The sequence below is a fragment of the Brachionichthys hirsutus genome, chromosome 2, assembly GCF_040956055.1.
Source record: "Brachionichthys hirsutus isolate HB-005 chromosome 2, CSIRO-AGI_Bhir_v1, whole genome shotgun sequence".
Lineage (NCBI taxonomy): Eukaryota > Metazoa > Chordata > Actinopteri > Lophiiformes > Brachionichthyidae > Brachionichthys > Brachionichthys hirsutus.
Window position 1 is genome coordinate 11,346,885 of NC_090898.1, and position 22,235 is coordinate 11,369,119.

Consider the following 22,235-nt stretch of genomic DNA (forward strand, 5'->3'; position numbering starts at 1 on the left):
CAGCATCTCTCCTCCTACTCTGAACTTTTCCTTTTCCTTGCATCTCATTCGCATCGTTTCATTTCTGTTACGAGCTTCTTCAAAGTTAGATGGAAATAATCACGTGTCAGAATCCAATTTTAGTACATTCCAGAAATATACGCTCCTTGAACAAAGCTGGCTTTCTGATCTTTAATGAGATGCGCTTGTAAAAAGTTAGAGGTCTCTGGTCAGTCGTTCTGGCAGCCTCATTAAGCACCTTGCTGGTCACTACCTTCCACAGTTGATTGCACCGAGAGAAGATGAGTAGAATCCTCGGGAGAAGGTAAAAAGAGAACGGAGGATGGAAGACGAGCACGCCTTCGTGTGTGTGGGAGAGCGAGGCGTTTGGCAGGGAGGACGCCGATGAGGGAAAAGGAGGCGGGGAAATATGCAGGAACAAACAGCACGAGACAAGATGAGCTTTTCGCAAATAAGGAGATAAGACAAGAATTCCTTTCAGGCGAGCACTCTCTTACTCTCCAGGGAAAACGGTGATTTAGATTTGAGTGCTCAGGCTTGCGTAAAGAGAGATGGAATGAAACACACACACACATTCACCCACAATGGGCAGAATAACAAGCATCATATACCATCAGCTCCGAGTTTGAAATGGTCTTTAGGTTTTATTACTGATACTGAGCGTGCAGACGCGGAGGAGGGTCTGATTTCCTTTTCGATCCGACCTCCTCTCTTCCGCCGCCACTTCTAAAAGAGCTCACTCATGCCTATGAACCTCGTGTACTTGTGAGCGCGTGCCTGCGTAATTGTTTGCATGCAGGGGTTGTGTGAATTTGTTACACAAAGTTATCAGCGGTGAGCAGACACAGAGCGAGTGGTGGGGAAAATCCTCTTTGTAAAGTAGGTCATGGACTTGGAAGCCTGGTGCCAGGGTAAGCTCCCTTTAGCATGTCTGCTAATTATGCTGCCACCCTCTGTGCTGAGTCACATCCCCAGAAAATCCTCCACAGCAGACAGAGGAGCTGCAGGGATGGGTGGATGTCAGGTGGCATTGTGTCCTCGGGTTGCAAAACAAAATGGTCAGAACAAAAAATATTTTTTAATGTAATAACCTGATTAAAAGTATCAGACAAGAAGCACATTTAAATTGGGCCCAGAGGTCCAAACTATTTGTACCAACAAAGATGGGCTCTCTCCCTTTGACGGAGTGAAGAAATCAGTTTAGTTCACATTTTTATTACAGGAAAAGGCTTCATAAACAGTGCAATAAACTCCTTATCTTAAACGTGCTGAGTAAACACATTATATCCAGTCGGTAAAACAACTTCCAAGTGTCCACGTATGTCAAAAGTTAGCATATTACAGCCACCTCGTAATATTAGGACCTATTAGGACCCAGGCCGCCCTGCTTTACTGGCTGCATTGTGAAAATAGGTTATCTATCTTCTGTCTCATATCAAAAGTCTTCTCAGCCTGGATGGTGGCGTTTTGTGGTCTGGATTTGTCCCATGATCCATTAATTAGTAGACTCTGGAATAGGTCACTTCCACTGTGATGCTAATCTGGAACTATATCAAGTCAAATTTTCCGATGATGTGGAAAAAAATCCATTCAAATATTTTAATTCAATTTGTCTACCCTTTCCAAAGGATGCTTATAGATTTGTTCTTTCCTGGCTGTATGTCCTTATAGGTCTGATATTTTTTATATTATTTTCATAGATAGAGGTTTTGGTCTGTCCACATCTCCAAAAGGTTTGTTCTTTGACGAGCTGGGGCAACCAAACATCTATCCAACCGGGCAAGTTGTAGCAACCCACCAATGCCATCAAAACCAACCCAAAAAAGCATCCGACCTGAGAGACCGTCTTCCCGACTGACCAACAGCAGCAGTTGTGGCTGTGTAATGTTGCACAATAGAAACACTTGTGAGGAGCTTCGTTAAATATAGATCCAAGTACTCGACAAACAGAGATGCAGAGATCACCAGCCTCTAGCCGTCTCGGACCCCCCACTGCCCACTGCAGAGACAAAATAGCAACGGCCCCAGCTGTGTCACGGCAGTGCTGCCTGGAACGAGCTGAATAAAGGGTCACCTTTCGCTACAGCAGACAGGCTCTGAAGTGCTGAATTATCCAGCCATTCTTTACATCTCTCGTGGTTTTCCTCCATCTTCCCCACACAATTCTCCTTTATTCTCACCAGCCAGCCCTTTTTCCTTCTCATCTTTTCCCTTTTATCTCTGTGCTTGTGTTTTGTGTCACTGTCACTGTTCACACACGCGCACGCACACACACACACACACACGGTGGGAGATGCAGCTGGACGCTGTAGTTTTACTCTCTGTCTGTCCTGCCTCATGGCAGGTCGTGTGGTTTTAACCCTTTCCACTTGAACTGAAAACTGATCGTCCACGGTAAATGAAAATCAGCTCGTTAGTTCGACATGAAGAACCGAACAGGATCACGTGCACATTAGTGAACAGCATGTTCCATCATTACTGGTGTCTCCTGATCTTTTTAAGCCTTTGCCATCTACGCTGAAGGGCCAAGACATTAGAACTGCTCATTTTCATACAAGTCATCTCAGCAAATAAAAAAAAAATAATATTCAAAGAAAGCAAGAAAAATTCTTGATGATGATGATGAATATATTTATTAGATAGAATGTTAGAGTACAAGTACAATCACACAGTAGCACACTTACTTCAGGGTTTAGCTGTTTTAAAGATTCACCTCAAAATAAATTAAGAATCTGAGTATGTGACCTGTTCAGGGGGCAAACGCACGCCACAGGTCGTTAGACCTCAGCCTATCCGGTCGTCGTCTCAGAATCAAAGCGTCGGAGTGACGCTGCCATTCCTCCAGCAGCAAGTGTCCCCAAACGGCAACATCATTATCATCTATGTCCCTCAGCATAGTTTATCATGGGAGGGGGTTTCGATCACCACCTGCTCGTAATGAGAAAATCACTGAGACAGAAAAGATCAAGGGAGATTGCTTGTGTGTGTGTGTGTGAGAGAGAGAGAGAGAGAGATGTACAGATAAAACAGAGAATCCCAGGGCAGGGTCAAAGGAAAGGGAGAGCCCTTCCCTCCCCCTCGTAAACACCCTGTGGCTCTATGCATGCATCCTGCCCCCCCCTATCAGTGCTCAGCAGACCGACCCTGCCTCCTCTTATCAGGATGGAACTGATCTTTCCGGGCTTGGCTCATGCCTGCTTTTCCACGCTCAGTTTCTGGTTCCCAGGCAGTGACAGATCTGCCCTGTTTTGACTTCTGGCATCAGAATCTGCTTTTCTTTTTGTTTGTCTGTCTTTTTCCACTAAATCGGGTTCCCAGCGAGATCTTCTCCTGCCCTCGTGGTGTTTACACAGAGTTCTTTCACTTAGGCCCTCTCCGACAGTCACACTGGCTTGAATGCTGTCACACCACGTCACACATAACTCATTTTTCCCTCATCTGAACTTCACCCAAACATAAAAGTGCAACAAATAGACCAGCGTTGAGCGTTTTGGTCGGTGGCCGAAGGTCACCTCTGTTTCATAGTGATAACAAAAAGACTCAGCCGGCTTTAGCAGCCGGTCCATCTTTCACCTGTTACCGAGCTTTCGGCAGATTCACGGAGGGAAAACAAATTCAGGCAGAGATGTTTTAATTATGTCTTTTGTTTTCTAAATTTAAACCTTTAAAAAAAAAAGACCTCCTCCACTTCCTTCCATCACACGTGTTCTCCATTGTGTTTGTGTTTCCGTGTTGTTTGTCATTCAGCGCCTTTTATTCCCTGCAGCATCATATTGTTATTGTCTGTCTTTTTAATTTACTCCATAATTTACGTTTAATCCTTTGATTTCAGTTGATTTTATTGGTGGATTTGACCCATTCCCACTCTACCATGTCAATGAGAAACCTTCTCACCTCCTCTTAAAGCCCATGCACCTGTAAGTATGACTGTGCCGTGTGTTTTATCCACATTCTTGGGTCACTTCCGCCATCTGCGTGTAACCGTTCACTCTTCAAGGTGACATTCCTGCTTTTCTTTCGTAAGAACTAAGTGCTTCTTGATAGGTTGATCAAATAATCTCAACTGTTACTTGTTTGTTCAGGAGCCAAGAGATCCTCAACACTGCATTGTAGTGTTTTGCAGACACAGGAGTGAGTCATGTCAACGGCTTTCTGCTACATCCTGTGAGATCACGTGAACGTCCCCTGATTGAAGCACATGGCGAAAATCACACAAAGCATCACTCTAAAATTAGATTAATCGGTTAACTTGTCCAGACAACTCCATGACAATAAGTCTGGGGAAAGCCATGCAATAATTCTCTGCCAACATGGAATGAATATTTTATTAGCTTCTTGACAGTTTAATCAGGTCTGGCTCTAATGGATGAGAGGAAGTTTTGTCTCCTCGATCTACCGGGAGTTATATCCTGCAGAAATTCTCACTAGAATGTGTATGTGTGTGCGTACTTGTATGTAACTACTGCTGTTTCTGCCCATGTTTCCATTCTCTGCAGGTCTACGTAAATAGCCGGGCATCCAGCAGGGAGGCGACACGGCAGCGTCCCACAGACACAAGACGGCGCAAACGTCCCAGAGCATGAAAGCACGCCACACATTCCTCCTCTTCTTCATATCTGTGTTTAAACTACGTTATTTGCTGGTGTGCCACCAAGAAGAGCCAACACTTGCCAGTTAGGGGTCATTATTTCCAGGGAGGTATTACAGGTTTAGGGGGGGAAAAGGGGGATTAGAGTGGTTTACTGCACCCACAAAAACACGACTGTGTACATGTACAGCACATAAATACATTGTGTGTGTAACGAGGGACTGCCGAGCATTCCCAGTCCGTGGTTTAGTGTCTAAGCTATCCCAGTGATTTACCAAGTTATTGCTGGTTTGGTTCAGAGCTTGGTCAGAGGGCTGAATTACAGCGGCGCCTGCGGAAAGAGTGATTGTGTGCTGCCTGCATGTTTACTGCATAAATACACAAGCTGAGCAGGAAAAGGCAGGGGAGTGGAGCGGAGCAGAGGAAACTAAAGCATCAAACCTGCAGCGGCATTGGGCAAAAATAGAACATTTAAATAATGAAACGAGGGGGGGGGGGTCATAGTTTGAAAAGTGAATTATCAAGTCTGCTAAAGAGCATTTACGTGGAAGAGGCGTTCAACACAGAAAATTGCATGTCTCTTTTCACCAACAGCCCAGTCAATATTTCTGAAGTTTTAGGCTGTTAGATGAGCTGAATGGGTCGTTTTCACTTTTCTTCCTCTCCACCCGCAGGAACCTTTGGGCTGCTGACATTGGGTTGCCGTTACACACGCTCATGCGTAGTTAAATGTTCTATTTTAAACTTAAAACAATAGAAATTATGTTGCTGTTCAGCGTACACAAAACAGTGTTGACTTACTATATGGGTATTATCATCAGCATAAAATAGCTTTACTATATTTGAGTGGGCTAGAACTTTATCTTTAACTTTAAATTTATCTCCTTTGGCATGTTGTTATTATTATTATTAGTATTCTTTTGCAGGTTTTTTGTTGTAATTGTGTGTTGCTTATGACAAAACAGCAGAAATTGCCTCATTTTATTGTATACCAGCTGGTTCAATGGTAATTGAAAGCTTCCTCTGGGTAGATTGTGACTCGGATTTCTTGTATTTTGAGGAGAAACTCAATGCAGCTTTACTTTAAATCAAAGTGCACATGTGAGACATGTCTCATACACTGATTAGTAGGACATTAGGACATTGTCCAAAGGCAGTCTTCAGCGACTCCCCATCGCCTTATTGTCTTTTGTGAATCACTACCGCCCTCTGGTGTTCAAAGTGTCAACGTACAACAATGTGTTCGTGCTGAACAATTGCCATGAAGGGGGAGTCAGACCTTTATCCAGGTTGTTTTAGTGTCATCAGTTTTCCATTTTTGTCAGTTCAAAGTGAAAGTTGTCTGATAGGCTGTACTTTTTGGTGCTTAATATGATATTTTCTGCTCAGCTTTGTTTTCTTATCTAAAGAGTCGTGATTAAAGACTTGGATTTCTGTCATCCGTCTCAGTTTGCCTCCTGTAATATCAACTATGACATGAGATTTTCTTCACTGTGTCAGATAGGCAATCTGCAAATTGCTACGATTCTGAAAATAATTTTGAAATGAGAGTGAAACAGTTTGATTTGCTGCCTCTCTATGCCAGGATATTTTTTTTGTCATTGTTTTTTATATTTTAAGATTTCCACCATGCTGGTAGGCTAACTGGTCTAGCTTAGTTAACATCGGTGCACCTCATATTGTAGCATCATGAGTATTAGTAGGGAGTGCTACTAAAATTGTTTCATTGAATCTAGTCTTCCTCTGAGTGCAATACAGCCTAAACCCTGATAAGTGGAATTCATTGGAACCTGTTGTGTTTGTTTGTTTGTGCTCGTCTCCACTGACTGATGCCACTTGTTTGTAGCTCACTCTTTGTCTTTGTATAGAAAATGTAAAACATCTTTTCTGTGTTTCTGTCATTTTGTTACCTGCGTTGCCCTGACCCCGTTTGACCTGATTGTGTAATCCTATTTATCTAGAACTGTGCTTTGTGTTCATGTAAATAGGTGTTTGTTAATAAAAGGAATGTCATCTTGTCATATCTGCATATTTGACTGCACATAAATGAAAAATGTACAATTCAAAACTCGATCAGCTTCAAATTATTATTATTTATTATTATATAATTATTAAAATTATATTATAGAAATATATCTGTAACCTCTGACAAAATGAAAAAAAAAGTCCTGGGGGGGGGGGGGGGGGGGAATAAAACACTTCACTGCAGCCTTAGGACATGAAAGCACGAACACTCCCTCTGATAACAGCTCTGCAGATCGGGCAGTGACGCAGGCTGGCAGCACAGTCACCACACACCACCAGGTGTCCACAGGGGATGAAGACGATGGACACCAGCTTGTCCATGCACACTTTACAGGTCCTCTCCTCCTGCAGCTGCCTCAGCAGCTCCTCTGGGCTGGGGTCCGTCGCTACAGGAGAAACCACACACACACGGTGAAGACGCGCTCGCACTGCAGAACTCCATCATTTCTCTTCAGTCGCTGCGTGATGGAAAAATAAAATGCCTGCAGCTACGTAGTGAAATTGATTATGAGAATCAATGCAATCACAGAAGTCTTTATTTCCTATGAAATCCTACAGATATTAATTCGACCTTTCTCTCTGATGGGAGGCTGCGTCCTCACAATTCCAGAACTGGAGCACTGCCTCGTCTCCGGCTCTAAAGGACACAAACGTGACAATAGAAGTCAAATATAATCAATTTTCTCATCTATTATATCTATTTTATCAGTGATATTTACCACCTCTAATGGGGTGATGTTTTCAGCCATGTGTTGTGTAATAGCATTCCTGCAGTTTTGTTAGCAGGATTCCAGGATTTCCATGAAACTCGGTTGGAGTTTGCGGCTTGGCCCAGAAAAACCTCATAAAAGTTTGGTGTGGGTTTGGATAAAGGGGTAGGCCAAAATAAAAAAAGTATCCCTCATATTTCAAATTGTGAGGTGATATTCTTTTAAAATATGAGTGTAAAATAGTCAAGAAAAGACTGAAGTGGTCTTTATGTGGATCTCTAGTACTGCTTCAGATGGAGGAAAACGACTTTACATCCAATTTATAAATACAACAACTTCAAAATACTCATTTATAAGTGAAAGTCCTGCATTTAAATGTGCAAAAGCATCTGTAGTGTCGAAGGTAATGGCTAATAAATATATTATTACATTTTAATTATTTAATTATAAACTATTTGTGTGAAGTTATGACTGTTTAATATTTAAATATTTTTATGTACATCTTTAAGTTATTGAGCTTTGGCTAGTTTAAATGTTTTAAAGTATGTCAGCTGGTTTCGCCAATCTAATATAGAGTTTGGACCTCAGCTGGATCACAGGAAAATAATAATTCAATGCTTCCATACAGAACTCTGTTGTAATTCTTTGAGGGGAAGCTCCAGAAATACATGCATCTCAGATCCGTATTCGAGCACCACCATATAGTACATGTCCCCATTTACTAGTACCTCTGCTCTGAGGCTCCCGTCTGTCTTCCTGCTCTGCTTGCAGTATATCAGTGACCAGGCCAGATACAGATGTGTAGTACTGGCCCAATAATAGGTACTTAGTCTGGACTAGACTCTCCACCAGGCTGGCTTCAAAGCCCATCTGCAGCACAGTCTGCACAACAGGAGAAAGCATGGCTGAGGAAGCGGTCAGACCTGCAACCATGTCTGGCAGAGAAGAAGAGAGAAGAAAGTGAGACCAGAACAAACAAACACTTCATGGCCTTTAGATGAGCTAAAATCAGCCTGTTTGATGGAGATAGTAGAGCTTTCAGAGCTTTCGTTTACCTGCTGACATGGATTTTAATTACTACTCTGTAGACATTACTACTCAAATCGTTTTTTTTAGAATGCTCCCAAAATTGGTTGTTCTGTAGTTCCGCCCCTCTAAACTGTGACTAAAGAGTTTTTAACAAAGTTGGATGATATTTTTCTTTCTTTATTATTTTATATTATTTACTTGAATAAGTTTGATTATTGATCGATGGAGTAGTGTGGCTTTCTTAACCTGATCAATTGAAAGGATGTATGTTATAATAACAGCAATAATCTATCCATATATTTTTACTAGTACCTCTGCTCTGAGGCTCCCGTCTGTCTTCCTGCTCTGCTTGCAGTATATCAGTGACCAGGTCAGATACAGAGAGTTTTGCGTTGAATGAATGTGTGTCTGTTTTGGTGACTGTTTGTTGTGCGCCTCGAGCTGGGACCTGAGTGCGGTTTTTCGTTATTTCATGAGAGTGTTTGAATGACAATAAACATTTCTTGATTCTTGATTCTTGAATATGCAATGTTTGTAACTTAAGTAGTAAACTGATCAAATGGAACCATTCAGCAACATGGCAATAACAATAGCAACACGCTGCAGTTAGGAAATTAATAATCTGCTGGCGGTGACTATTGAAAGTTATTTGAACTTTTTTGTTTTTTCCAGCATGTGCTGAAATGTTGACCCCGGCTCCAGGATCAGCACTGGACAGCTACATATGTAGCCGACTACCCATGGAGATGTCCAGTGCTGATCCTGAGCACCATATGTAGCCGGCTACATATGCTTAAGGAGTAGTTACATTTATTTTACATTAAATGACATTACATTTAGTTATATTTTTTTACCATGTTACGGTTTACATTTGGCCTTTGGAGTGCAAACATAATGCTAATGTGGCCCTTGGAGAAAATGAGTTTGACACTCCTGCTATAGGTGTTTCATTCCTAGATGCCTCCGAAAGAAATCGATCCCCTAAGCGTCATATTTCAGATTTGACATAGTGCGGGTTCAATGTCTTCATGTATATATTTATACCAAACTCATTCATCCAAAATCTATTTTGTCAAATCATTGCAGTTTTTATAATTTGGTAAAAGTTGCAATCGCGATACAAACTCATTACTTCTTGCCTTGGTTCACTTTTATATCGACTTACCATTTCTGGATCCAATATCTCCGCTAGTGGAGCTTGATGATTCTCCCTATAGCAAAGTGATCATATTTGGAATTTAGAGTGACTCACTTATAAATGATTTGAATGTAGCAATCACATTTTGTCTTTTTTTTTTTACAGTGCATTATCAACACAGCCAAAGAAGATTTGATTCTAACTAGATAAGATGGATAAAGTCTCTCACCACAGTCTCACCCAGTTGAAAATGAGCATCCTGGATGTTGCTAATATACTCCTGCCCTCTGGACTGGATTAAAAATTCACATCTGAGAAATGCAAAGAAGCCAATTTATAATATTTTAAAGGATGAACGTAGAACACAAAACTTGAGGAAAAAAAAGCCAAAAAACAAGACACTGATGTCTTGTGAAAGGTTCTACCTTGGAAACCATTTAGCGTGTTCCTGCCAGGGGTCATCTCCGGGCTCCCAATTCCTCAACCCTCCATCACAGAAGAAGCATTTGACATTATCAGCGTGACCTGTCAAACGTACAAGCACACATAACATCTCTTAATGCACCTTGTATCCAAAATGAAATAACTAATGGATGCACAGCTAAAACTGTACACAGAATGGATCTATTGGGCAAAATAAAAACAGTAAAAATGATGATAAAGAGAATAAATCAACCCTTATTTTGCGTATTCTCAACAAAAAGCCACGACTGGTTTCAACTCATTCTAAGGTTATGTTGTATGATGGTATTGTTTTGTATTGGGTGTTCTCTATATTGTGCCCACAGCCTGTGAATTGCCTGAAGCTGTGGAGCCATACTTCTTTAGCAGCCCCAGCTTTGTCCAGGTTGTTCTGTCCACAACATCATGACTCAGCAAGACAATTGTACCGTGAACTCTGACAAAGGGAGGTCACACAGGCAGCGATGGTTAAATAATGTATTATACACTCATGGATACTCAAATGATGCCCGTAAAATATTTTTTAAAAAAGTAAGCAATAGGATATGTTGTGAAGTCCTTATAGTAAGAAAATGAACACCTGTGTAGAAAAATCCTGCTCTGGCGAGAACATCCGGCTGGACTGAGGCCTCGGTGGGCCAGTTGTGGAACGTGGCGAGCCGGGAATCCTCCTCATCCATGTCCGGGTAAACAGCTTGTCCAGCTGTGCCCGGGTCATCCATTGTCATCCTCTGGAGCTGACTCAGCAGCTGGCCGTCCACAGAGTCGGAGGATCCAACTTGGAATGGGATATTTCCCACAGCTTGACCGAGGATGAAACTGCAAGTGGGGAAATGCCTCTTGTGCTCCGCAGCTGGATTGTCCCCGTGCACCCAGCATCTTAGACTTCCTCCGCAGCAGAAACATTGGACCTTATCCCCAGGACCCAGAAAGAAGAACCCCGCCTTGGCTAGCGCTCCAGGTGTGACAGGCGCATCCGCTGGCCAGGTCTGAAAAGTTCGAATCCTCGCCCCTTCTCCACGCATCCGAGGCTCCTCCAGGACATGTGGCGTGGTTCTACCGTCATCCATCATACTGTGACAAATAGATTTCCCTTTCTCTTGTCCCTCTGCCAGTCATCCCTTTCGCAGTCCATAGTGGAGCACGCAATGAAGGTGACTGCAGAATAATATGATCAGGTATGGGGGGGCCCTGCACGGCAGCCGACAGGTGGGCTGCTTTCCAGAAAGGCCACCACGTGCCAGAATGTATATGCTCATTGATCCTTGAATGAATGACAGCCTGAACAAACCATGCTGCTCTACCTCCGAGGAAAAGGGCTGGCTATGTAAGCATTTCAAAAGCGTTCTATGGCCCGACCAGCAACATATCAAAGTCATATCACAGAGTTATTAGGAAGAATAAGCACAAGAAGCTCGCTATAAATGAATTTTATCCTTTTACTCTAACGTGAACAGAGCTGCGGTGCTTATGCATCGGACACATGCTTTATTGTTGAAACCACTTTTTCCCCCTCTATTGGTTTCTTGCATCCTCAAGAGGCCTTTAAACTGTAAATTGTAAGATTTCCAGTGTTTAAATCTGTTTAACAGTTAAAATGAAATAAAAGGATGTTTTCATTAGGTGGACTAGCAGGGTATACAATGCTCAAATGTACAGGATGTACCATTTCATCCCCGTTTGAAGAAGTTCTTATGTGTGTCAAAAAGCTTTTTGATTACTTGCTTCCTCGAAATTATAATTAATGCTTAGTTGTTGAGCAAGTGGAATTTTAGGATATTTAAAATTTGAAATAGAAACCATTAAAACCAGTATGTTTTGCAGGTAATAAGACACGGTTCACAGCCATTCACTGACCTCAAACCATGTTAAATTATGACACGGCATTTAGCCTGTCCGTGTTTTAAATGTGGAAAGTAATAGCTATAACCAGATGAACAGAAGTTTGAGAACGTAGGTGTGTACCATTGCTCCCTCCTGGTGGTGAAGGTGAGTAATAAACCTACTACAGTATATGTTTTTTGCAATGATCAGTTCATGTTAAATAACCAAACCAATCACAGGTATGCTGAAATTTGCAATGACGCCAGTTATTCCAAAATTCCAAGTATAATCTCGCTGTTTACTTTCACAGAATCCACACCGCACGTTGTCACAAGAGTCACGTTTTCACTATGAAACCCTTTCATAGCACGCCTGCATTTCTTTGCATGATTTTCCTATATTTGCCTCATTGACGTCACAAGGGCAAAGCGAGCACTGTAGCATTGTTGCACACGCGTTATGTTTTGCATTCCATTGTGTCTCACGTGGGCATCTGAGGGGATCTTGCAGAAAACCACAGAATCAGATGACCCCCCCCTCCCCGTGGTGTAAATAAAGATACTGCAGAAAATAGCTTCAGTGGCTATGAAAAAAAAGATTGATTATTGATGATTGGGTTCAATCTCTTAAATATCAAAACTTCAATCAAACATTAACTTTAAATTAAAGATGACGCTCTAGTCTAAATGAAGTTTTCTTACTTAGAAGAACTGTTGCCCCCTTGCGGCAAATAGCGTGAATTGCAGCGTCGGCTCAAAGCCCGGATGGAGCAGCCATTGGGGAAGTGCACAGGGCTTTAACCTAACAGAGGAGTGAGCGCTCTCTCTCTGGAATAAAAAAAAAAAAAAGACAAAGTCCGCCGAGGATACACGGATTCAAGATTGGAAAGCACCGACTCGGCAACATATATCGTTGACTTGAAACCTGAAACAGACCTTGGCTGATTTCGTGCAGCGTATCCGAGGCAGCTGACTAGGAACTGTGGAAGTTGGGGATTCGTGCAAACAGCGGAAAATATACAGCTGAGCCCTGCGCTGCAACAGCTAGCCGCACAGCTAGCCGCACCGCTAGCCACGTAGCTAACTGCAACTGAGCTTGTGAAACTTGCCTTCAAAATCACGGGGCTTGAAATCCAGTCGCAAGCCCGGCCACTGTGAGATTCCCAGGGACGCGTTTAATGAATTATGTCTGCCACAAGCATTGACCCTCAGGTAGGAAGACCCGATGTAATTCGGTTGTAAATAGCTTGCAAGCTAGCTTAGCTGCTAACATGTAGGATTTACTGTGGGGCCACGGCTATGCTAGCTGGCCACTGATGTTGGCCGGGGTGTGTGTGTGTGTGTAGCTAGCAAGTTAGCTACATTCCGCTAAAGTATTACATGTTTTATTATATGCTTGAGCATGCTGCCGTTGTCAGAAGCGTGTCTTTTTTTTTTAATGAGACGATATGTTACTGAATAAAACCATGCATTGGCGTGTTATCCTAAAGCTAACGTTGGAAGAGCAACTTTTATTTGTGTTTTTATTGAAATGCTTTGAACTGTCCGCCTCACGGTGTCTTGGCTTGTCAGAACACATTCGCTGCTCCATTAAGGCACATCAAGTTAAGTGAAGGTTATGGGCTTGCGAGCCGATGGGGCTTATGAATCTATTTAAAGACAGCTACGTTAGCCAGCATGCTTCAGTTGTGCGTTAATCAACGCTACCTATGTCTCTTTGATTAGCAACAACACATGTGTGTAACGCCAAATAAGCCAACTGGAAGCATTCCAGTTAGCATAATATTTTTGCACTGCCTCTCTGCAGGAAGTATCATTTATCATCCTTAAGGTTCCGTGTGAGCGATCTCTAATCAACTGAGAATGAACTCGTGCTCTTTTCCTCTCTCTCTTCTTTTCATGGTCCAACGTGGATGCAGAGATCAAAGGGACAAGCATCTAAAGGTGAGTTTCAGAAAATTGAATCAAGATCAGTTCTGTATTTCTCTTCCACATTGAAATCATTACACGCACAAGCCGTTTTATCTCAACACAATATTTGGGGAATTGTGTGTGTGAAACTGGGCTCTGCATTAGTGAAAGCTAATATATTTAAAAACTAATCCTATGCTTTGAGAAGACGAGAGTTAGCTTACGCCCGTCTTTACATAACCAGGCTGAAGTGAATTAAATCCATTTTTTCTACCTTTTTAATGAAACGCGAATCAAAACATTTCAGGTTTATGGGAATGAAAATCCGATATTTTCAAATCAGACTCGAGTCACTTTTATATGTGGTCCTTGACTGGATTCAAATCCAATTTGTGTCCATGTGGCACGAATGAGAACAGCCAGGTTGGATGTCAGGTGGCTTTTTGCAGACATGGGATGTGTTGAACGCTGTCGTCATCGGGCGGCGGTCACACGAAACAGAGGTGGGATGACGACCGCTTGTGTTCGCGTTCGGCTTGTGAACAGCTGATGAAGTGTTGGTCGTCCTCTGGAGCAAAGATTTAAGCATACATTTGCTACTAAAGCATCCTTTTCAGTTTGAATACCACGAGCTGCAACATTTCAGGCCGGGTTCACGTTAGAACTATTGCTACTACTTCTTATACGAGTATGAACTGTTAATTTAACCAAATTTAACGCGACTGGAAATCAGGAACTCCGATGTTGCTGATGTGTGTGTTGTGTTGTATTGATTGATTGATTAAAACAAGATAAAGATGGTTTCAGTCGTTGAGTGGTATCATCAACGGGTTGGGGTTATACGATATATACCGTATTAAAAGAGGAGGTGGCTAATGGGAGACGAATTAGCTTTATTTCTTTCTTACTGACATGAGGCGGACGATGCATTTTTTGTGGCGACCCCCCCCCTCCCTCACGGGGACAAGATCTTTGTTCCTGATAGACATCTCGTATGGATGCTGTGTCATGCAGCTTATCGCAGCTTTGAATGAAGGATAAATGCGTGTTCTGTCTCATTCCTCGATTGATGCCTGAAGCAAATTTGGATGTTTTCAGAAAACACAATTTTCTGCCATACGTTAATTCAAGTTTTCTTGCAGTGCAAAACGGTTCTTTACATCAGAAGGAGACTGTCCATGACAATGACTTTGAGCCGTACCTCACCAGCCAATCAGCTCAGGTAAGCCCCGTCTATAATAAAACACAGATGGATTTATGTACGGAGCAGATCGCTATCAACGTATGCCTTGATGCGCAAAAATAATCAATCTCTCCTGTTTGCTTTGACGTTTGTTTGTAAAAAATTAAAGATCTGTTCTTACCCAAACCGTAGCAACCTGCTAATATTTGACTCTTCATCCTCTTAGAACAACAGCTACCAGTCCATCACCGACCCCTACCTGTCCAGCTACTACGCCCCCTCCATTGGATTTCCATACCCTCTTAGTGAAGCCCCCTGGTCCACAGGTGGGGACCCCCCTATTCCATACCTGACCCCCTATGGACCCTTAAGTAATGGAGACCATCACTTCATGCCAGATACAGTGTTTGGCCAGCCGGGGGGTCTGGGAAGCAGCATCTACCCCCACAGGTTTAACTTTTTCCCTGAAAATCCTGCCTTCTCTGCTTGGGGAACAAGCGGCTCCCAGGCCCAGCAGACTCAAAGTTCGGCGTACGGCGGCAGCTACAGCTATCCCCCCAGCTCCCTGGGGGGTACCCTGGTACCTGATGGTCAGACGGGCTTTCACAGCGACACCCTCAACAAGGCCCCTGGTATGAACAGCCTCGAGCAGGGTATGGTTGGCTTGAAGATCGGAGGGGACGTCACCGGTCAGGGATCAGGTGTCAAGGCTGTAGGCTCTGTGATTGGTGGACCTGCGGTGGCAGCCGCAGGGAACGGAGCCACACCTATTGGAATGCCTCCGCCGAAGTCCACCTCCTGGGCTGCCATTGCAAGCAAGCCTGCCAAACCACAGCAGCTGAAATCGAAGGTAAAACCAGGGATGCTGAGTCCCGGGTGCGCTCTTCCCCCGCCGCCCATCAAACACAACATGAACATCGGGACTTGGGACAAAGGCCCGGTGACTAAAGTAGCCACAGCTCCAATGCAGCAACAGCAGCAGCCTCTTGGCCTGCATCATGGATTGGCGCCTCAAGTCCCCATGCAGCATGGACCAATGCAGCCCCCACCTCCCCAGTCTTTGATGCAGCCCCATATGCAACCTATGGCCTTACAACCCCAGCCCCCCCATCACCAGCACCATCAGCCACCACCGCAGCCCTACCAAAACCACACCCAACCCCCACAACCCCAGACCCGCTGGATTGCCCCACGTAACCGTAACCAGGGCTATGGCCAGGGTGGCCCTGGCCACGATCCTAGTGGTATGATGGGTATGGTTGGTTGTGGGACCAGTGGACACCAAACTTTGGCCAGCCAGGGACCTGGTGTGGAATCCCACCCGGTGCTGGACAAGCTCCGTGCCTCCCATAGCTACAACCCCAAGGAATTTGAATGGAACCTGAAGAACGGTCGCGTCTTCATCATTAAGAGCTACGCAGAGGACGATATCCATCGCTCCATCAAGTACTCCATCTGGTGTAGCACGGAGCATGGCAACAAGCGGCTGGACTCGGCTTTCCGGACCATGAATGGTAAAGGCCCCGTGTATCTGCTGTTCAGTGTCAATGGCAGCGGTCATTTCTGCGGCGTGGCAGAGATGCGTTCGACAGTGGACTACGGCACTAGTGCCGGCGTTTGGGCACAGGACAAATGGAAGGGGAAATTTGACGTGGACTGGTTGTTTGTCAAGGACGTGCCGAACAGCCAGTTGCGTCACATCCGCCTGGAGAACAACGACAACAAGCCGGTGACCAACTCCCGCGACACCCAGGAAGTTCCGCTGGAGAAGGCGAAGCAGGTGCTCAAGATCATCATCAACTACAAACAAAACACCTCCATCTTTGACGACTTCTCCCATTACGAGAAAAGGCAGGAAGAGGAAGAGGAGGTGCGTAAGGTGGGTTTAGTCATCTGTGTTTTCTTGCTCTTTTGTGTCTGGGGGACTAATTCTTTGTGTCTTTCTTTCTTTGTTTTTGCTCCCGCTCCCTCTGGCAGACCTTTGAACCTCCTCAGATACAGAACCGCTCTCGGTTGGATCAGGTAAAGAACTGCCATGTCTTCCTTGTGTTATTGACTATTCCAGGAGTATCAGCAGATTTTTTTTCTTTCTGTTATTGTATTGTATTCTTGTTTGTTCTTTACGTAGGGACTAGAATTTGTCAAACTATTATAATGTCAGCATCTCTAATGCTATCTTTCCCCCCCTCCCTTTTCCAAACAGGAGCGCCAAAACAGGAATAAACAATAGGAAGATATTTATCCTTGGCTTGATCAACACTTACACTAGGACTTTTGATTTAAGAGACAAAAGATGAAAATGCAACCAAGCCCTTCATTTTTTTTTTTTTTTTTTAATCTTGGAGAATCTCTGCCATCGTCAAGATTTCTGCTATTTTTGCTCCATGTTCCCACCCACCTCTTGTGCAGGGATGACAAGCTGATTTAATGTATTACTAAGCCACCCCCTCCCCCCCTCCAAACTGGGTTCATTTTTTTCTTTTTGTTTTGTTTTTTTAAGGTGCTCTTCTTCCCGTTCCAGCCCACACTTTTCTCTCACCAGACTGTTTTTATCTTTCTTGCCCCCCACTGCCTCATTTCCAATTGAATCAGGGTTTGACTGCACCATGAACAAAAAAAAACCCAACCACTTTATATTTCAGTACAATCAGGAATAGATATGTCATGCCCCTATTTGTCCATGTGGGGGCGGCATTGCCATGCTTCAGAGGTTATAACTGTGCCAACAGGGTTAGAGGATCCCAGAGGCAATGTAGGACTTTGGACGATAAAACTTCAATGGTTTATCTATTTTTCATTCAGATCGGAAAAAAAAAATCTATTTTTTTGGCTTACTACTGACAATTTTCATTTCGGAAATCTGTTTTCTGGAGCCTTAATGTTTTTTATTTTGTTTTGTTTTTTAATTATTGGTGACTTCTCAAAAGAACTGTTCAAACACTGCTGGAGAAATCAGGGATCGTGTGAAGTCACACGGGACTCGAGACGTTTCCGAGGAGGAAATGCAAAGGCCTCTGCGAAAGTAATAACAGACATGTCCTCCGCAACCAGAACGTTTACCATTCAAGTCAAAAAATTGTACTATTGGACATCCTTCACACCCTTCTGCTTTGCGTTCTTTAAGTGTTTGTCCTGAAGGAGTTTTTCTGCCTGTTGTACACAACATAGTCTTGCAGAACTGTCGCACCCACCATTTTAAATTGTTTTATAATCAAGAGTTATGTAATGATGTAACTACTACATCAAATGAATTGTCACTGTTGCATTTTTGTCTTTAAAATCGGGGGCGGGGGGGGGGGGGGGTCACACATTTCTCCATTCGCCATCGTTCTGTCTTAAACTTTTGTTTCCCCTTGAATTTGGTTTTCGCTAAAATTTGTCATGTTGGTCATAATGCTAAGCTTTAACGTAGGAGCCTATATACTCATGGAGAAAGCCTAAAAATGTATAACCTAAAAAATTAATGTAACTGATTTAATATCAAGTAAGAAAAAAATAAGAATGAAATGTGGTTTCTGTGTGTTCTTTGGTTAATGTTGCAAAAAATAGTTTGAGATCAAAGCCGTTGACTATGATACAGTGCTTCAGGTATGTAACGGGGGGGGGAGATGGGTAATAATAAAGAGTCACTAGAAGATGTGTATGCCCATATATGGCAAGCTGCACGTTAGAAAGTCTGTAAACAATGTCATCCTATATTTTCATTCAATGTCATTGATTAATTTTGATTCTGTCACGTATTCATCCCGTTGTAGCTGACATAAGCGCCACGCTTAGCCGAGGTCGCACGAGTGCGAACTTTAGGCTTCACAGCCGTGTTTCCGGGCGTTGTGAAGTTGCAGTGTGTGTTTTCTTTTTTTTTAAACCTGGTCAGTGTAATCCCTTGAACCTCTCATATTATCCCCTCTTCCGCAGCACCTCGCTTTCTTACCTGCGCTAATCAATAGCTGGATTTGATCCAAGCAATATGGTCACGGCCTTCACGTTTTTTGCCTTCAAGTCATTTTACGACCGTTGTAGTCAAGTCGGGGGGGGGGCAAGAAGCTTAAGGATGCCACCGAAGAGTTGAGTCTTGGTCGCAACTCAGAACAAGGCTTCCATGCACGCTCAGCTGTCCGATGACTGTTGCTACAGAGGGTTAGCCATGAAATTATAATGCATCAGCTGCAAAGGAAGTGTTGACACGAAATATTACACTGATTATGTTCTAGACTCTAGACCATTGTAGCGGGCATAACGTGTTCAAAGGATCTATCTTGGTTTTTCTATATAGAGGAAATCAAGCCTTAATAAACCGCCCGTTCGGAGATGATATTGTCTTGATCCTGTAAATCATGTGTCGGTTAAAAGAGAAGAAACTTAAGATCAGCCTTAAATGTCTCTGAAAGTTTTTGCTTACCTGGATTTATTATTTTCTGTCATCTGTAAATATTACTAGTAAGTTATTCCTGTGCTTTTCCTGGTATTCCATAGGTCGGAATAGGAGAACCGCTGTCCGGAATAAATTAATTTTTTTAGGAAATCTATTAAATAGGAAAATGGTAAATCACTTGCATCCAAGTAGAGCGTTGGATATTTTAAAGTCTTAATTTGCAGTCTTTAACCATGTGCTTGTCCACAATACAATTAAATCCACATACATATATAAAGTTTAAGTCACCGATAATGATTTGTAGTATTTGTATTAAGTAGCACATGTTTCGTGCTACAAGCACTCGGTTCATGGTGCAGATTTGCATTGGCTGCCGTCCAGTTCCACCTTAAATAATCACAACAAGCAGAAAACAGAAAACTCAGTGCAGCTCAGGCTTTATTTGTCATCACATCACAAATCATGTATCCATGTACCAAGAAAGAAAAAGTCAAACAATGTGGCATTTGGGCCCAGAATGCTGGAGCTGGATTACTAACATTAAATATTACATTTGACTCACATCTCAGAATCTTAGATGTGTTTAGGTTATTTAAATAAAAACTGACATCAAATTCAAACCTGGATATCCCTGTCATGTAAAGTTTGCCATTTCGATGCTGATCTATTAATTGGGAACAGAAAATTAATTCAAATCTCACCAGGGGGCTGGTCTGTATGGGATTAACCTTTAGTTTAGTTTAGTCAGTACAGTCTTGTATTTCATGGGCCTCGCTGCACAGGTGCGTTGTCGGACGGGCGCCGATAGGTGGCGTCGAATCCCGTCCATATATCGACTCCATCCATTGAACGTGAAGGTGTCCAAGTGAAAGCTGCAGCTCTTTGGCTTCTGCTGCAGGCCTGAGGTCAAAGCCACACTGAGAACGCGTGGTGGTCTGGACTTGTTGACCTACTTATGACATAATGCATTTAAAATCGATTTCAACTCGTGCTGGAACTGCAGCCTGCAGGACCGCAACCTCCGGAACGGAGAAAAAATATAAAGGCTGCAGCACAGGCCCCCGAAGAGTCATTTTAGCGTTAACAACAGTTGATGTCGGACCGATTATGACGCAAGGAAGCTATACAGATGGCATTTTTTTTTTTTTTATCGTGCCTAAGTTTGGTCTACGTTCACATTACAGTGCATTTCTGAATTGATTCGTCTCGCTCCTGACCCTTTAAGATAAAGAAACTCAATTTAGCGAGACCAAAAAAAAAAAGATCGAGAAAAGAAAATGTAAATTGAGGTCAATCTAGATTCTATAGAATATATATATATTTTAAATATAGGCCATTTTTTACCATTTGGCGAAAGTCCCGATGCGTCATTTTTAACATTTTGGGATAAATCAGACAAAACACAGAATTAAACCAACATCATGGACGTAGAGATAAAAGTTCGGAGACTATAACCGCGTTTCATCCTATGGTCTATACGCATTGCGCACACCCAGTCAGAGCAGCTCAGTCACACACATACAAAAGCACGCACACGAGTACGCACGCACACGCTCGTGCGCAGCAGCTTTGCCCTATAAACGGATGTGAGGGCCTCTTTCTTAACGTTAAGGGTCAGAGTGGTAAACGAAAAGCCTGCGGCCTGGTGCAATAACGAGGAGATCAGTGCGTGTGCGCGTGCGTGTGTGAATGGCGATGCTGTGCAGATTCCTCTCTTGGCATTCACCGCGTGCCTTAATTGTTTGGACATTAAATCAAGGTCCGCTGTGAACACGCAGAGTGACAAACCCTCAGGAAGTGGTCTTGTTGGTGGGTGTGGATTAGAACGTCGCCCAGCCAGCGGGCTTTAACCCCCCCCCCACGTTCGAACCAGCATCCACCGCCAAGGAGGACGCAAGACCGCATCGCTGCAATTTAAGAAGCTCCCCTGTTGCGTGCGCGCACTTGGGCGTACACACACGTTCACATCCATAAATATAAAGCCGATTTTTTTTTTGCAACACAGTCACGCACGCGTGCACACGCACACACGCGCGCTGAAGCATGTAGTTACACACGCGTAAAGCAGATTTATAGCCTACACTAGCAGAAATGCGCGCGGCCGCAATCTTCTCCCGCGCCTCTTCGGAGTCCACGTGAAGATATATTGATATCACTGCGCCACAAGCTCTGCCGTAGACCTCGTCAAATAGTCCACAACCACGTTCCGTGAAAGCAACATACGCGACGTGCTAAATCTATGCTGGAGCATCTTTACGCATCTCATGGCATCTTACCTGCAGCACACAATGACAGCAGCAGCCATGCAGGCTCTCGCTTTGTCCTATTCCCAGCCTTAGCCTGACCCAAAACACAAATACAACGTTGAGAAGCGGAGGAACGCACTGACGGCTGCGCGTCACAACGCTATTTCTGGTGAATCGTACATCCCTCATGCGAAGAGTGCATTTATCCGTTTAGCCTGAAAGCATTCCCCGACTTCTGCAACATCGAGCCCCGCAGCTAAAACGCGCGATGATAAACGGGCTATCTTACGCGAGGCTTTACTGTATATCTGGAACACGGCGCGTCGTTCTCGTCTATGCGCCACGCAGCGATCTGGAGCATGTCCCGAAATCTCGTGTCGTCAAGAGGCCGATTTTCTAATGAATGAGGTAGAAAAAAAAAAAAAAAGCTTATTTTTCTTCCGAAAAGTCCTCTCACCACCAAATCAGTCAGTCCGCTTCCTTTTGGTTCCTGTCTTTTTAATCTGGCCCATTTCAGGCACAATCCATCCCTGGATGCTTGCCCCCCCACCCCCCCCTCTCTCTCTCTCTTTCGGGTTTGTGTGATCCACTGCCTCCCGGATTAGAGCGCCCCTCTCTTCCCATCCTATAGACAAATGCGAGTCTCTGCTGATTGGGCTTCAGCGCAAAAGGATTACATGGGCGCACAATGACGTCACGGCCCTGGGCCCCAAGCTTCCCCTCCTCCCCCTCCTCCTCCTCGCCTGCC

The 22,235-nt window shown here is 43.7% G+C and overlaps 3 protein-coding genes across 3 annotated transcripts in view; 2 read left to right on the plus strand and 1 right to left on the minus strand.

Moving 5' to 3' along the window:
• nkain4 (sodium/potassium transporting ATPase interacting 4) overlaps positions 1 to 6,609 on the plus strand; it is a 48,209-nt gene extending 41,600 nt beyond the window's left edge. Inside the window, exons 6-7 of the mRNA XM_068753204.1 lie at positions 3,833 to 3,917; positions 4,497 to 6,609. Of these exons, the coding sequence (XP_068609305.1) occupies positions 3,833 to 3,917; positions 4,497 to 4,506 (95 nt within the window). The 3' untranslated portion in view covers positions 4,507 to 6,609. The remainder of the gene's footprint in view (positions 1 to 3,832; positions 3,918 to 4,496) is intronic.
• A 190-nt stretch (positions 6,610 to 6,799) lies between these two features.
• On the minus strand, positions 6,800 to 11,071 carry birc7 (baculoviral IAP repeat containing 7). The gene is given in 7 exon segments (XM_068752371.1): positions 6,800 to 7,071; positions 8,046 to 8,264; positions 9,530 to 9,563; positions 9,720 to 9,801; positions 9,916 to 10,015; positions 10,533 to 11,029; positions 11,031 to 11,071. Coding segments are annotated over 7 exon segments (1,245 nt in total).
• A 1,889-nt stretch (positions 11,072 to 12,960) lies between these two features.
• On the plus strand, positions 12,961 to 17,154 carry LOC137904194 (YTH domain-containing family protein 1-like). Its single transcript, XM_068748345.1, has 7 exons — positions 12,961 to 12,987; positions 13,695 to 13,719; positions 14,829 to 14,908; positions 15,096 to 16,127; positions 16,170 to 16,748; positions 16,847 to 16,891; positions 17,073 to 17,154. The coding sequence occupies exons 1-7, from the start codon at positions 12,961 to 12,963 to the stop codon at positions 17,097 to 17,099; spliced, it is 1,815 nt and encodes a 604-aa protein (XP_068604446.1). The 3' UTR covers positions 17,100 to 17,154.
• Positions 17,155 to 22,235: the final 5,081 nt, after the last annotated feature.

Coding starts and splice junctions, on each gene's coding strand:
- LOC137904194 (XM_068748345.1), top strand. CDS start 12,961: ATGTCTGCCACAAGCATTGACCCTCAG. Junction 12,988..13,694: donor CCACAAGCATTGACCCTCAG/GTAGGAAGACCC, acceptor ACGTGGATGCAG/AGATCAAAGGGACAAGCATC. Junction 16,892..17,072: donor ACCGCTCTCGGTTGGATCAG/GTAAAGAACTGC, acceptor TTTTCCAAACAG/GAGCGCCAAAACAGGAATAA.